The 12,969-nt window shown below is 41.4% G+C and overlaps 1 protein-coding gene across 1 annotated transcript in view; it reads right to left on the minus strand.

Annotated features, from left to right (window-relative positions):
* Nucleotides 1–7,675: 7,675 nt before the first annotated feature.
* LOC124143948 (DNA-binding protein RFX6-like) overlaps nt 7,676–12,969 on the minus strand; it is a 52,117-nt gene continuing 46,823 nt past the window's right edge. The window contains exons 18-19 of the mRNA XM_048386672.1: nt 12,196–12,792; nt 7,676–9,458 (exon numbers count right to left, since the gene is read on the minus strand). Of these exons, the coding sequence (XP_048242629.1) occupies nt 9,286–9,458; nt 12,196–12,792 (770 nt within the window). The 3' untranslated portion in view covers nt 7,676–9,285. The remainder of the gene's footprint in view (nt 9,459–12,195; nt 12,793–12,969) is intronic.

The raw sequence follows: 12,969 nt of genomic DNA on the forward strand, positions 1-12,969 counted from the left end.
GATGTCATTACTGGGGGGTAAGGATCGTCCTTCAGAAAACTCTGCCAATGTACAGTGTAGGATTTACAGCATCTACATCTTCAGTTGGCTACGTATCATAAAATATTTGTAAAATCTCCATGCCAATCTCACTTTATTCACTAACCACAGGTCTGTTTTTATTGTGTTGGGGGGTGGTTGGGTAGCCTAGTGGTTAAAGCGTTCGCTTGTCACGCTGAAGACCCGGGTTCGATTCCCGACATGGGTACAATGTGTGAAGCCCATTTCTGGTGTCCCCCGCCGTGATATTGCTGGAATATTGCTGGAATATTGCTAAAAGCGGCGTTAAACCATACTCACTCACTTTTATTGTTTGGGAGGCATTTCTTAGAGGTTGATGGAGGACAAAGTAGACCCAGACAAATATTGATAACAACTTCTGCGATGAAAGAAAATATAAAGAAGACAAAACAAATAATTATGGATATGGATAACAACTTCTTTGTTATACTTTGATTGTGCCGTTTGGGTATAGATTCTTATTCCCAACCAAGACTGAATAATGAACATCCTACAGAATTAAACATGGTAGGTAAAGGATTAACAGTAACACCAATTGTCATACGTGAGGGGGATTAACACGAGATGGGTGTCTATATTGCTAAAAGCGGCGTAAAACCATACTCACTCACTCAATCACTCACTATCATGTATGATAAATGTTTTAACCTCATTGATAGGCAGTTAGAAGGAAGGATAAGAAGCAAGTGATAACGGTGTTAGAACCTACACCGAAACGTCGCTCTTAATTGTATTAAAGAAGTTGTTCATCCATAAATTCTTATCCTTACTTATGATAAATGTTGTTACCTACCATGTTTAATTCTGTACCATGTTCTTTTATCAGTCAGGTCGGTGGGGTAGCCTAGTGGTTAAAGCGTTCGCTCGTCAAGCCGAAGACCCGGGTTCGATTCCCGACATGGGTACAATGTGTGAAGCCCATTTGTGGTGTCCCCCGCCGCGATATTGCTGGAATATTGCTAAAAGCGGCGTAAAACCTTACTCACTCACTCTTTTGTCAGTCTTGATAGAATGGAATAAGAATCTATACTGAATCGGCATGGTTACAGTGTAATAAAGAAGTTGTTATCCATGATTATTGTTTTGGTCTACTTTATTTTTTTATTGAAGTTTGAATGAGGATTCCAAATAGGCAACAAAAACCTGTGCTGTACTTGTGGGGCCGCCATTGTGTTTAAAAAACTTGACTGCTTTTGTTTTTGATCTGGACTCCCTATTCAAGACCACTGTTGGCCTAACCCCTAGTTGTGATGTACAGAACAGTTGATTGTGAGCTTTAAATGGATCAGGGGCTTCTAAAATGTTAGTTTGTAGTCTGATAAAATATTTTGTACAAAATATATCCTATTGACCTGAGAACTTTTAGTTCAATTGAATTAGAAATAGGTTTTGATGAATATAATACATGTACGCTATATATACAAAAGCATAATGTATATTTGGTAGTGAAATTGTTTGATAGATTATACTGTGAAATCATTTAATTATGGAATATTTGTAATTTTAATCAATTTGATGTTCAAGTTAAGTGACATTCATGAAGGATTTTTCATAACTGGTTCAAAGTTAAATGAACATTGCATAATTTAAGGACATGTTGAAAAAGGTGTAGTGGTGTCAACATTTCTGTACAGAAAGTACATATGTACTGCATGAAGATTCTTGACAAGGGTAAGATAAGGCTAGATTAGGTATGTGTTTTTGAAAGGACCACTGACCTATCTTATGCTTGTTCATTAAAACTAAACAATGGTTGTACTAATGAACACGCTAACTAATAGGAAAAATTACACTTAGATGCTCTTAGAACCATATGTGGCGCTGTCCCGGGTACGAGTCATCAGAAGATTTACAATGAAACAAATTGTAGGTCATTAAAAGACAGAAGATTCAATTTAAAACTGGTAATGTTTTACAAAATGAATAACCATTTATCCCCGGAATATCTTTGTAGGCTTATTTCTAATACAGTTTCGGAAAAACACAAATTATGACTTAAGGGATAAAACTAATCATCATACAGTGAAGTGTAAAACAAAAGCTTAAGCAGATTCATTTATACCAGCTACAACACAACTTTGGAATATGTTACCAGAAACCGTTACACAATTTAAGAATTTGCTTCACGTAAAGGGAGATAATGGTTTACACTGGGATTTAAATTATGGAAGCAGAATATGCCAAATCATTCACAGTCGCCTCAGGCTTGGCTGCAGCGATCTTAACGCAGATCCGTATAATAGATATATCTTTGATACAAAAACTTGTTCCTGTGGATGTCATACCGAAGATGCTCTACACTTCTTTTTGTGTGTACAAATTACTATGTTCTTTGAAATGAAATGTATTTTTATCATGGTTATTCTTTACAAACAATGCTATGCAGAAATTCAAATTTGATTAAGGAAGAGCAAATGCTAATATTAGATTCTATTCAACACTTTATATTAAAAACTGGCAGATTCTCAGTTAAATGATTGTTTAAAATATTATATGTACACATCTAGCTTGGCATGTACAATTTATTTGTTACATCTAACATCACTGATGTATTTATTGTAATATGTCCTATGTGTAATGGAGTGGTATTGACATAAGCGCTTCGCTTGTTTACCAATCCATTTTCACACTTTTGTGAAATGAATATGTTTAAACCACAATGTTTAAACATACTTGCTATATATAACAGTTTAAATTGAATCCAGATTTATACAATTACAGGCTGCCGTCATATGGCTGGAATATTTCTGAGTGCTGCGTTAAACAACAATCTACTCTTGCATGTTACTGACTTTTGCAATAATATCAAATGTAAATATATAGGGTGTTAGAGAGTTTATTATTCTAATTGATTGTCTCAGTTCTGCTGTAGCGACTGTGCTTGTCGTAAGAGGCGACTAGCGGGATCAGATGGTCAGGCTCGCTGACTTGGTTGATGCATGTCATCGTATCGCAATTGTGAGAATCGATGGTCATGATGTCAATCACTGGATTGTCTGGTCCAGACTTGATTATTTACAGACTGCCGTCATATAGCTGGAATATTGCTGTGTGCGGCGTCAAATAAACAAACAAACAAACAGTTCTGCTGTATGTACACAGATATAGATTATGGCTTTACAACTGCGTTATGTTATTATTATGATTTTATTATGCTTCCATGCATTGTTATATTTTACAACCAGCTTTACCTGCACTTCACCAGTTGAACAACAGTGGACGTGGTATGACAACAGCCCTTCTTGGCCTGCTAGAAATGGCACATTTGAATTTACAAGAAACTTGAAATATTAGGCGAGTTATAGGACATAATTATTTATATTACTGACATCTCTCCATTTTTATATCAAATGCAAGTTTTTCATGAACAGAAGTAAATCCGAAAAGGCGAAAGGTTTCCTTGTCATCTCATTTCACACCTTATATTTACAATGTCTGAACCTACAGTACATTGACTGATATTCAGATAATTGAAAATACTTGTTGGAAACATCTGTAAATATCATTTTTACCAATTTGAGTATCATGTCTAAATTACAGCCAGAATATGGTCGTGTTAAGAGAACAAAGACTGATTCTAATTCATGTGAATTCATCTGATTACATTTATGACCGATTCCTGAAAGATTTCCTGAAGATTTCTTATTAACTTATTTCTTCAATTATGCAATTCTTTCGGGCCCAATATTGTTATCATGCCACATCCTTTCTTGCACCGATGCAGCACTTCTAAACAAAGTCAGTTTGTAGCAGCCATTTTGCCCCGCAAGATGTTGACCAAATATGTGTACATGACTGATGCATGGTAGGCCGAGCATACTTCCTACTTTGTAGATGGATGGATGGAACAGTTCCAAACATGCGCTGTGCAGAGTTATGTCCCTTAGCTGCAACAGGAACGGATGATCGTGGGTTTGAATCCCGTTCACCCTGAGTATGTTTCTATTTATAGTACCCGTGCTCATGGGTTTCACCAAAGTGGTAAAAGTGCATGACTTTGGGATTACCTCTCACATCAATCTGACACACAGTGATATAACTGGAATACTGTTCAAAGCAGGTAAAACCAAACTCACTCACTTGAAGTCAGTGACCAAGATATTCCCAAGTGATTGTTTACCGAAATTTATCACATGGAATCTTGGAGCCTCGAAAATGTCTTTAGGTATTTTTGTTTTTGAAGAAAGTATGTGCAGAGTGAAAATGGGTCCATATTTGTCTCATTTGTGTATGTTATTCATCACATGCTTTCATATTTCAGTTTCTGATATCCCACAATGAATAATGCTATGTGTATATAGATGTGTTTTCACCAATATCATCTGCTGTGATAAACAATTATTCACGTGACTTTGTCTTTTTTTTATGTTGAGTCCTTTGTATGGACCAACTCCTACTGCAAGTATCAATGTGGGGTGAGAGGCCAGTAATCTTAGTCTCCACTTTCACATCATGCCTGGTTCGAGGGTACAATGTCTGAAGCCAGACAGGGTAACAACAAGTACCATTTTTTAACGTCTTTTGGTATGACGCGGCCGGGATCGATCCGAACCTTCCGCTCTGGGGCCGACGCTCTAACACGAGACCAGAGGCGATCACCGGAGTTTGAGCTTTCTAAAGCAACTTTAACTGCACACTGCACACATCTACAGAATCATTTAAAAACAAGAATGTTGTAATCGTGTATTTATTATATATTTTGGAATCTATCGCTGAATTCCAAACCTTTACGAATATAAATACCTAGTACAAATATACAGAACCTGACACAATACATGAAACATGTGTAATATATTCACAACAAACAACATGCATTTGCCATTGGGAGAAGGTATCGGTCATTCTTATATCTCGCGTTCTTAGAAAACCACAAACTAACCCATCCATTCTGGCAAGAATATAGGGAGACTCGGCCAAGTCACAAGACTCTGGTCTCGTGCATGTACAACCGAAACAAACGTGGACAACAACGCGGTATTTTTATACAGCTTCATCAAGCAGGAATAACCACCAACAATATTCTGTGGGTGAGGTGAGGTGAGGTGAGAGGAAATGGGGTTTAACGTGCGTCCAAGATTATTGCACTTATATAGCGTCGTGATACCGTGTCGATCACAATGTGAATGCTCTTTGGGTTCGTCGAATGGTCATCAATACTTCACGTGTCTGTTTCTTCCATCACCCGTGAATACACAGTCGCTATGTGGTGTATTGATTCATGTCTGTTTAGTCATTAACTGACGCCAGGAGAAAAGGGACATTATGGGTGCGTGGATACAATAGCGCTGTGACGTCATAAGACCTTTGTCGTTACTTTACTTCCGTAAAAATCGCCATGTATGATTTGTTTGGTTGTGTGTTTGTTGTTTAACGCCGCACTCAGAAATATTCCAGTTATATGACGGCTGTCTAAATAATGGAGTCTGGACCAGACAAACCAGTGATTGACATCATGAGCATCGATCTACGCAATTGGGATACGATGACAAGCATCAGCGAGCCTGACCACCCGATCCCGTTAGTCGCCTCTTTCGACAAGCATAGTTGCTTTTTACGTTGGTTGGTTTGTTGTTTAACACCGCATTCAGCAATATTCCAGCTATATGACGGCGGTCTAAATAATGGAGTCTGGACCAGACAAACCAGTGATTAATATCATGAGCATCGATCCACACAATTGGGATCGATGACATGTGTCAACCAAGTCAGCGAGGCCTTTTACGGCAAGCATGGGTTGCTGAAGACCTATTCTCTACCCGGATCTCCATGGGTCCCCATGTTTGAGGACTACAAAACTATCTTTTTTTCTCTTTTTAGTTCGCAATGTAATAAAAACATTATTTCAAGACATTTAAGCATAAATGTCTACTTTCGATTAATCAGTGACAATATAATAAATATTACAACGATTGTTATTTCATGACTGAAAATGAGATTTACAGAAAATTAGTCCAAATGTTTGATGTCATGTATCTCGGCAATACATATGAATTGTTGCTGTGAATTGCATTTTTATGTTCCTAAAATACTGTAGTTTTAAAATATGTAAGTCGAAATGTGATTTTGCTCCCATAAGGTCCCATGTCTTGGTGGGTCACATTTAATGAAATGAGGCCGCTCATTACTCACAGAAGTCAAATTAGTTCTACTACGTTGTCTGACATTGAAGCGATGTGTAGAGTAGAGGCCGCAAGGTTATGATAGCACACTTTGCACAAGAAACATTGCCGATGTACTCGGCAATCCACGCATATTGTCTTCTGTGAAGGAGGATCCACAATCATTTGGGGGACCTACGGACTATTTTCACAACGTCTATGATATCGAGTGACAGTGTGCTGAATGTAAATCTGAGAAATGTTAGCATTTGCGGGAAGGAATTATTTTAAAAAATCCAGTCCCAGAATCCTCCGAGAATATCAAATGTTCGGTTATAAAAGGTAAGACATCACTGAGTCTCTTCCTGTCAGCTGTTAAATTTCAAATAATTGAAACGAAGAAACAACTCCTGTAATTATTTCAAACAGTTTAGTTGTTAACCGCGGGAATGTTCTTTTAAAATCCTTTTCATCTGGAGGCACCATGAGCGGCGTAAAACTATACATGCTCACTGAAACAACCTCAAGTCCAGTGTTTTTTGACTGGAATGCCAGACACAAGGCAGATTGCGAGGTTAGTGTTTGAAGTGCCTATTTTAGTGTTGTCATCAAGTCCTGACACAAATAATTTCAAGAGATTTACGCAACAACCGTGCATCCATGTTTTGAAATACCAATACAGTTACATCTCGTTAGACTGGACCCCTATAATCCGGAACACTGGATTGTCTGGTTCATCGATCACTTGATTGTCTGGTTTGTTTACAGGCTGGTTTCGCATGGCAGGAGTACAGCTGTGCAGCGTCAGGCAATAAATATTTACTTTTTTTATGCAAATTGTACGAATGGGGGTGTTACCTGTAGGGCAGGACATGCTTACCCTTTTGGCGAACACCTGGTGTCATCACTGATTTTCAGTGGCCCATTCATATAGTTTCCTCAGGTATTTTGACCTTTACGCCAATTGGAATCCGTTTCGGTAAAAAATCTAGGCTGGTTATTCTCTTACACAGTTTATATTTACGGATGATCTTGTTGGGAATTCAACAATGTATCCTAAGGTATATTACGCCATGATAAGTTATTCCGGAACTGTTATTCCGGACGATTTCAGTGAGTACGGTCCCGTCCTGATTAATGAGGTTTCACTGTATTTGGTCACAGCTATTTCGCCAGACATCTACACTGTATTTTGCCGTAAATCGTGTCATAAAGAAAATATACCAGTTGTCAATTGTTTCAATTTCTTCACACTTTGTTGTGTTTAGTGGGCCTAATCATACCCCGTCCTCTGTAAAACCAGAGACCATATACCGGTGTATGGTCTCTGGTAAAACAGGGGGCACGGGTGGCCCAGTCGTCTAAGGCGCCGCGATTAGCTGTGCAGAGTTGCGTCCCTCGGGCACGCCAGAAACCTATGATTGTGGGTTCGAATCCCGGTTCGCCTCGATTATGTTTCTAGGTTTGTCAGCACCATACCCGTGCTCGTGGGTTTCACCGAAGTGGTAAACGTCTGAGACCTGCATCACTTCGGGCTTTCCTCCCACATTAAGCTGACACGCCGTGATATAACCGGAATAATGTTAAAAGCGGCGTTAAACCCAACTCACTCACTCTGGTAAAACATATACACTGCTAGCATAGCGGACTCTGATAGCCAGCTGTGGGACTACGCCATCAGATAGCGTGTACGGCAATCATCCAAAATACCTATAACCGTATCAATCTATCAGTGGCGGAGTAAACCCGCGAACAGCTGTGGGAATGTATCCGCGTTCAAAGTATAACAATGCATGTGAGCGTAGTGTATGCTTCTCAAGAGATCTATATGGTTGTTAGTAACGGATATCGGCCCCGGGTGGGAAACATCCCTCCGGTCCCCTCTCCGCGGCTGTGTTTTCACGATTCACTCAAGCGACAATTGCGACAGACGGGGCACCGAGGATGTCAGAACGTCAGAGTGGATCATTTGATGATGTATTGTCTCAACATAAGATGGCACCAATATGTGTACGGTATAGACATGACGAGACTAGCACTATCTGCCATCTTTACGTCTAGACAGGCCACGTGAACAGTTCTCATCGTGTGGTCTAGATTCGCGCTTTTCTTAAATGTCAATATGCCTGCCGTCTAGACACCAGCTGTTCTCAAAGTGCTATTTTCAACTGTCAGTACCTGTCCTCAAGACACCAGGTATTCTCAACTGTCAATACCTGTGGGTAGCTCAACTGTCCACAGCTGCGGTCTAGACAAGGTACCTTAACTATCCACACACGGTCTAGACACGCATTATTTTCAACACCTGCGGTCTAGACATGACACCTTAACTGTCAGGCACTGTTCTCAACCGCCCACAGCTGCGGTCTAGATAAGGTACCTTAACTATCCACACACGGTCTAGACACGCATTATTTTCAACACCTGCGGTCTAGACAAGGTACCTTAACTGTCCACGCACTGTTCTCAACCGCCCACAGCTGCAGTCTAGACAAGGTACCTTAACTATCCACACACGGTCTAGACACGCATTATTCTCAACACCTGCGGTCTAGACAAGGTACCTTAACTGTCAGGCACTGTTCTCAGCTATCCACAGCTGCGGTCTTGACATGCATTATTCGCAACACCTGCGGTCTAGACACGCACTGTTCTCAACAACTGCGGTCTAGCAACGCACTATGCTCAACACCTGCAGTCTTGACACGCACTTTTCTCAACACCTGCGGTCTAGACACGCACTATTCTCAACACCTGCGGTCTAGACAAAGCGCCTGAACTGTCAACAACTGCGGTCTACACACGCCACCTCAACTGTCCACGCACTGTTCTCAACTGCCCACACCTGCGGTCTTGACACGCACTATTCTCAACACCTGCGGTCTAGACACGCACTATTCTCAACATCTGCGGTCTAGCAACGCACTATGCTCAACACTTGCAGTCTAGACACGCACTTTTCTCAACACCTGCGGTCTAGACACACACTATTCTCAACACCTGCGGTCTAGACAAAGCGCCTGAACTGTCAACAACTGCGGTCTACACACGCCACCTCAACTGTCCACGCACTGTTCTCAACTGTCCACACCTGCGGTCTAGACACGCCACTGCGTCTGTCCACGCACTATCTGAACGGCGCCGCTGTGAGGTACGTCTTGCCGAAGCTGGAGAAGCCTGTGCCGGTGGAGTACATGTCGTCCTGGTAGACCACGCTCTCCTGTCTGCTGTACTGTCCCCCTGTTGGGGCGATCTCCATGAAGTTGCCGCCATAAGACCCCACCGGCAGTGAAGACCCTACTGGAAATACAGAGTAATAGTTAATAATTATATGTTCAGCTGATCTATTCATTGAAGCAAGCAATTCTGTAACAGGTGGCGTGTTAGCATTCAATCAGGCATTTGATAATTGAATGGTCACTCGGTATATGTAAATTACTTATCAAGATGGTATGGTGACAGATAGATATGGATGAAATACTGAAACACAAGAATCAGAGCAGTATATAACAAATCAATATTCATTGTTGTTGTCTCCAATGGGCGCGGTAGCCTAGTGGTTAAAGCGTTCGTTTGTCACGCCCGGGTTCAATTTCATACATGGGTACAATGTGTGAAGCCAATTTTTGTGTCCCCAGGCGGAAGAGTGATGAATATTTAGCTACCTCAAAACAGAGATCTCAGGACCTCCCGTTACCGGTCACGTCAGAACTACCTTTCGCGATCTTTGAAGACCAATGAAATGACTCGACAATAGCCAACCAGAAAGCAGCTTTCTCAAGCTATACGGCACTAGTTTCAAGCTGACGACTTCTAGACTACGCTTTGAATATATTTTGAAATTATATTATAAACTTCTCGATACCAAATTTGAAAACTGAACAAAAGAACATTCTGATGATTGTCTAATAGAGGGCCTAGAATGTATGGCAGATCTTCCCACGGGTTATTCAAAGTCCAAATGTTTATCCCATTGAAGCAGAGATAGACGACGATTTTCACGGAGTCAGTCGTAAAGCCCGTAACTGTCGTTCGGAATATCCCGTGTTAACAATTCGAGGTTGGATGGTCAGAACACACATTCCAACAGTCACTTTCCTGATCTGATAAGCGGGGGGCACGGGTGGCCCAGTCGTCTCAGGCGCCGTGACTCGCTGTGCAGAGTTGCGTCCCTTGGGCACGCCAGAAACCTATGATTGTGGGTTCGAGTCCCGGCTCGCCCCGATTATGTTTCTAGGTTTGTCAGCACCATACCCGTGCTCGTGGGTTTCATCGAAGTGGTAAACGTCTGAGACCTGCATCACTTCGGGCTTTCCTCCCACATTAAGCTGACACGCCGTGATATAACTGGAATACTGTTAAAAGCGGCGTTAAACCCAACTCACTCACTCACTCTGATAAGCGACGCTCTGATTGGTCGGATGAAAGGTCGTTCTGACATGACCTGTAATGAGACGCTATCAGATCTCTGTTTGAACCAAGATTTGATTTTAATGAGATTGATTTCTAAAGCGGGGTAAAACCCAACTCACTCCAATTGTACATAAAAACTGGAATTAAACAATTATATTCTCTGTTCAGCTACGAATTCATGGAGTTGAATGAGTGTTTCATTTTATTGACACACCTCAGAGATCAAACAGGTTGATCAAACAGATTATGCCCGCTGTCCCATTATTGCATGCTATTAATTTCCTACAGATGGTACCCACACAAGTCCTTTTCGATGATCCAATGTACTGTGACAAATATCTTACAATCATAATGTCTCTAGCTCATAGGCTTTACCTGACCTGTGACTGGACGGCTGGCTATCTTTCGCGTCGCCTATTCGAGTGGGGGTGGGGGGTGGGGGTGTGGGTGTGGGTGTGTGTGTGGGGGGGGGGGGGGGGGGGCTCAAAACGAAACAATGGTGGAGGGTTTCATAATATAATGAAGCTATGATACTCTGGGTAATATGGGATGGATAAAGATCAGAATTGTATTTTATCATTGACACATTGATGTCTTATATTTTGTGTTTTGACTGCTTAATGATTGCAAAATGTGTTATTATTACAATTCGCCAACCCCTCCTCGATATATTCTGATGTTAGAATTTTCGGCCGATATACATACTTGAACTTCCCAATTGTTTAACGCCCGATTTTTACTAGGAATTTGATAAGAAAATAAATATCAATCAGGCATTTCTAATCAAATGGAATTCTAAATTTTAAATACATTATGAGCAATTTGTCATATGATTTAACACTTTAAACGAAAAAATAAAGAATATCAGTCATTCCTTTCTTCAATTAATTCGGCAAATTAGTGAGTGGGTTTGATGGGCTTACTCTTTGATCATTATCTCAGTTACATCACGGCGTGCCTGCGTGATACCCGACGTGGTGTAAGTCTCACATGTTTACCTCTTTCGTGAAACCCACGAGCACAGTCATTTGTGACCAACTCGTGTTATTCCGGGACAAGCCGAATAGCGACTCGTGCCCCTTTCATGGCCATTTTTGCGACCGGGTTCCGTCTTACCGCAAACGGGCATACCTAAAACAATTGTCAATTCCTTGCGAAATGGTTCACATATATTTCCCCATGTATTACGTATATTTCAGATGCAATTTAAAGCACATCGGGACGTGCGGAATTATATAGTATGACTGAACACATGTAACTGTCTTGGGTATATTTTTAGATGCAAGACATACGTAAAATCAAAAAATATTTCTGAGGGATTCTTTGACGAAGAACCTGAAATCATACGCGCAGTCTGATTGGTTTGTCGTTTTTTCGCACATAACATTCATCATTAGGGGGACGGAAAGAGGCGAGTGGTGGGCGCGAATGGAGCACGGTGTGGCGCTGACAAACGAATTCAAACCAATTCGTCACCACTCGCCCCTTTCCGTAACATTCGGCTTGTCCCGGAATAACACGAGTTGGTCACGAATGATTCGAACCACGAAGGTACACAACTCCGCACACCGAATTGCGGCGCCCGAACCACAAATACATCATGTGGGGTTGGTTAAATACGAACCTTGAAAGTTGTCTTGAGGTCTGGAATAGTATCCTCTTGCTGAGTCAAACGCCGACCTGTTGAACGACTCCTGGTAAACGCTCCCTCGTATCAAAGACCCTTTCTTGTAGCTGTCGTAAGCTGGCGCTATGTTGTTATAGTTGTACTGGCCGTAGGGGTCGGTGGTGAAGGCCGGATGTGTTCGGCTTTCTGACCAATAGGAACCCGGACTGTGAGCCAAACCTGATGCGATTGGCACAGAGGGAAATGTCTGAGCATGCGCATGAGAGTCTGGGTAGGTCTGGACCCGTGTTGACGTAAATGCATTGTTGTGTGTCACGTAGTCACTGTAAGAGTTAAGACCAAACTGAGGCAAGTAGGAGGGGCGGTCGTACGACGTTCCGTTAAATGACGAATAGTGCTTTATGGGTGATAGAGGTAATGAAGCGTGGTTGAAATTCCCGCGCGTGGCATCTTCGTGTAAGGCGAAGGACGTCTCCCTGGCAACGGCTGAAGGCGTAGGTCTAGAAAATGCTGTACCATTCAAGGGCTCGTAGCTACCGATGTGGGGATGCGATGGGCGGTTTTCGTCTGTGATTGGGTTGGTATCATGCTCATCTGTATCGAAAGGTTATAGTACGTTATGCTTTAATTGTTATCATTGACAATAATAATAATAATAATAATAATAATAACAACAACAATAATAATAAAGCGACAAAACCCTTTCCATATCCAATGGAAACCACAACATCAAATCCACCACTGGTAATTCGGCTGTAGCAAAGTCAAAGT

This window comes from Haliotis rufescens, unplaced genomic scaffold, assembly GCF_023055435.1.
Source record: "Haliotis rufescens isolate VD_foot unplaced genomic scaffold, xgHalRufe1.0.p SCAF_6, whole genome shotgun sequence".
NCBI classification, from domain to species: Eukaryota; Metazoa; Mollusca; class Gastropoda; order Lepetellida; family Haliotidae; genus Haliotis; species Haliotis rufescens.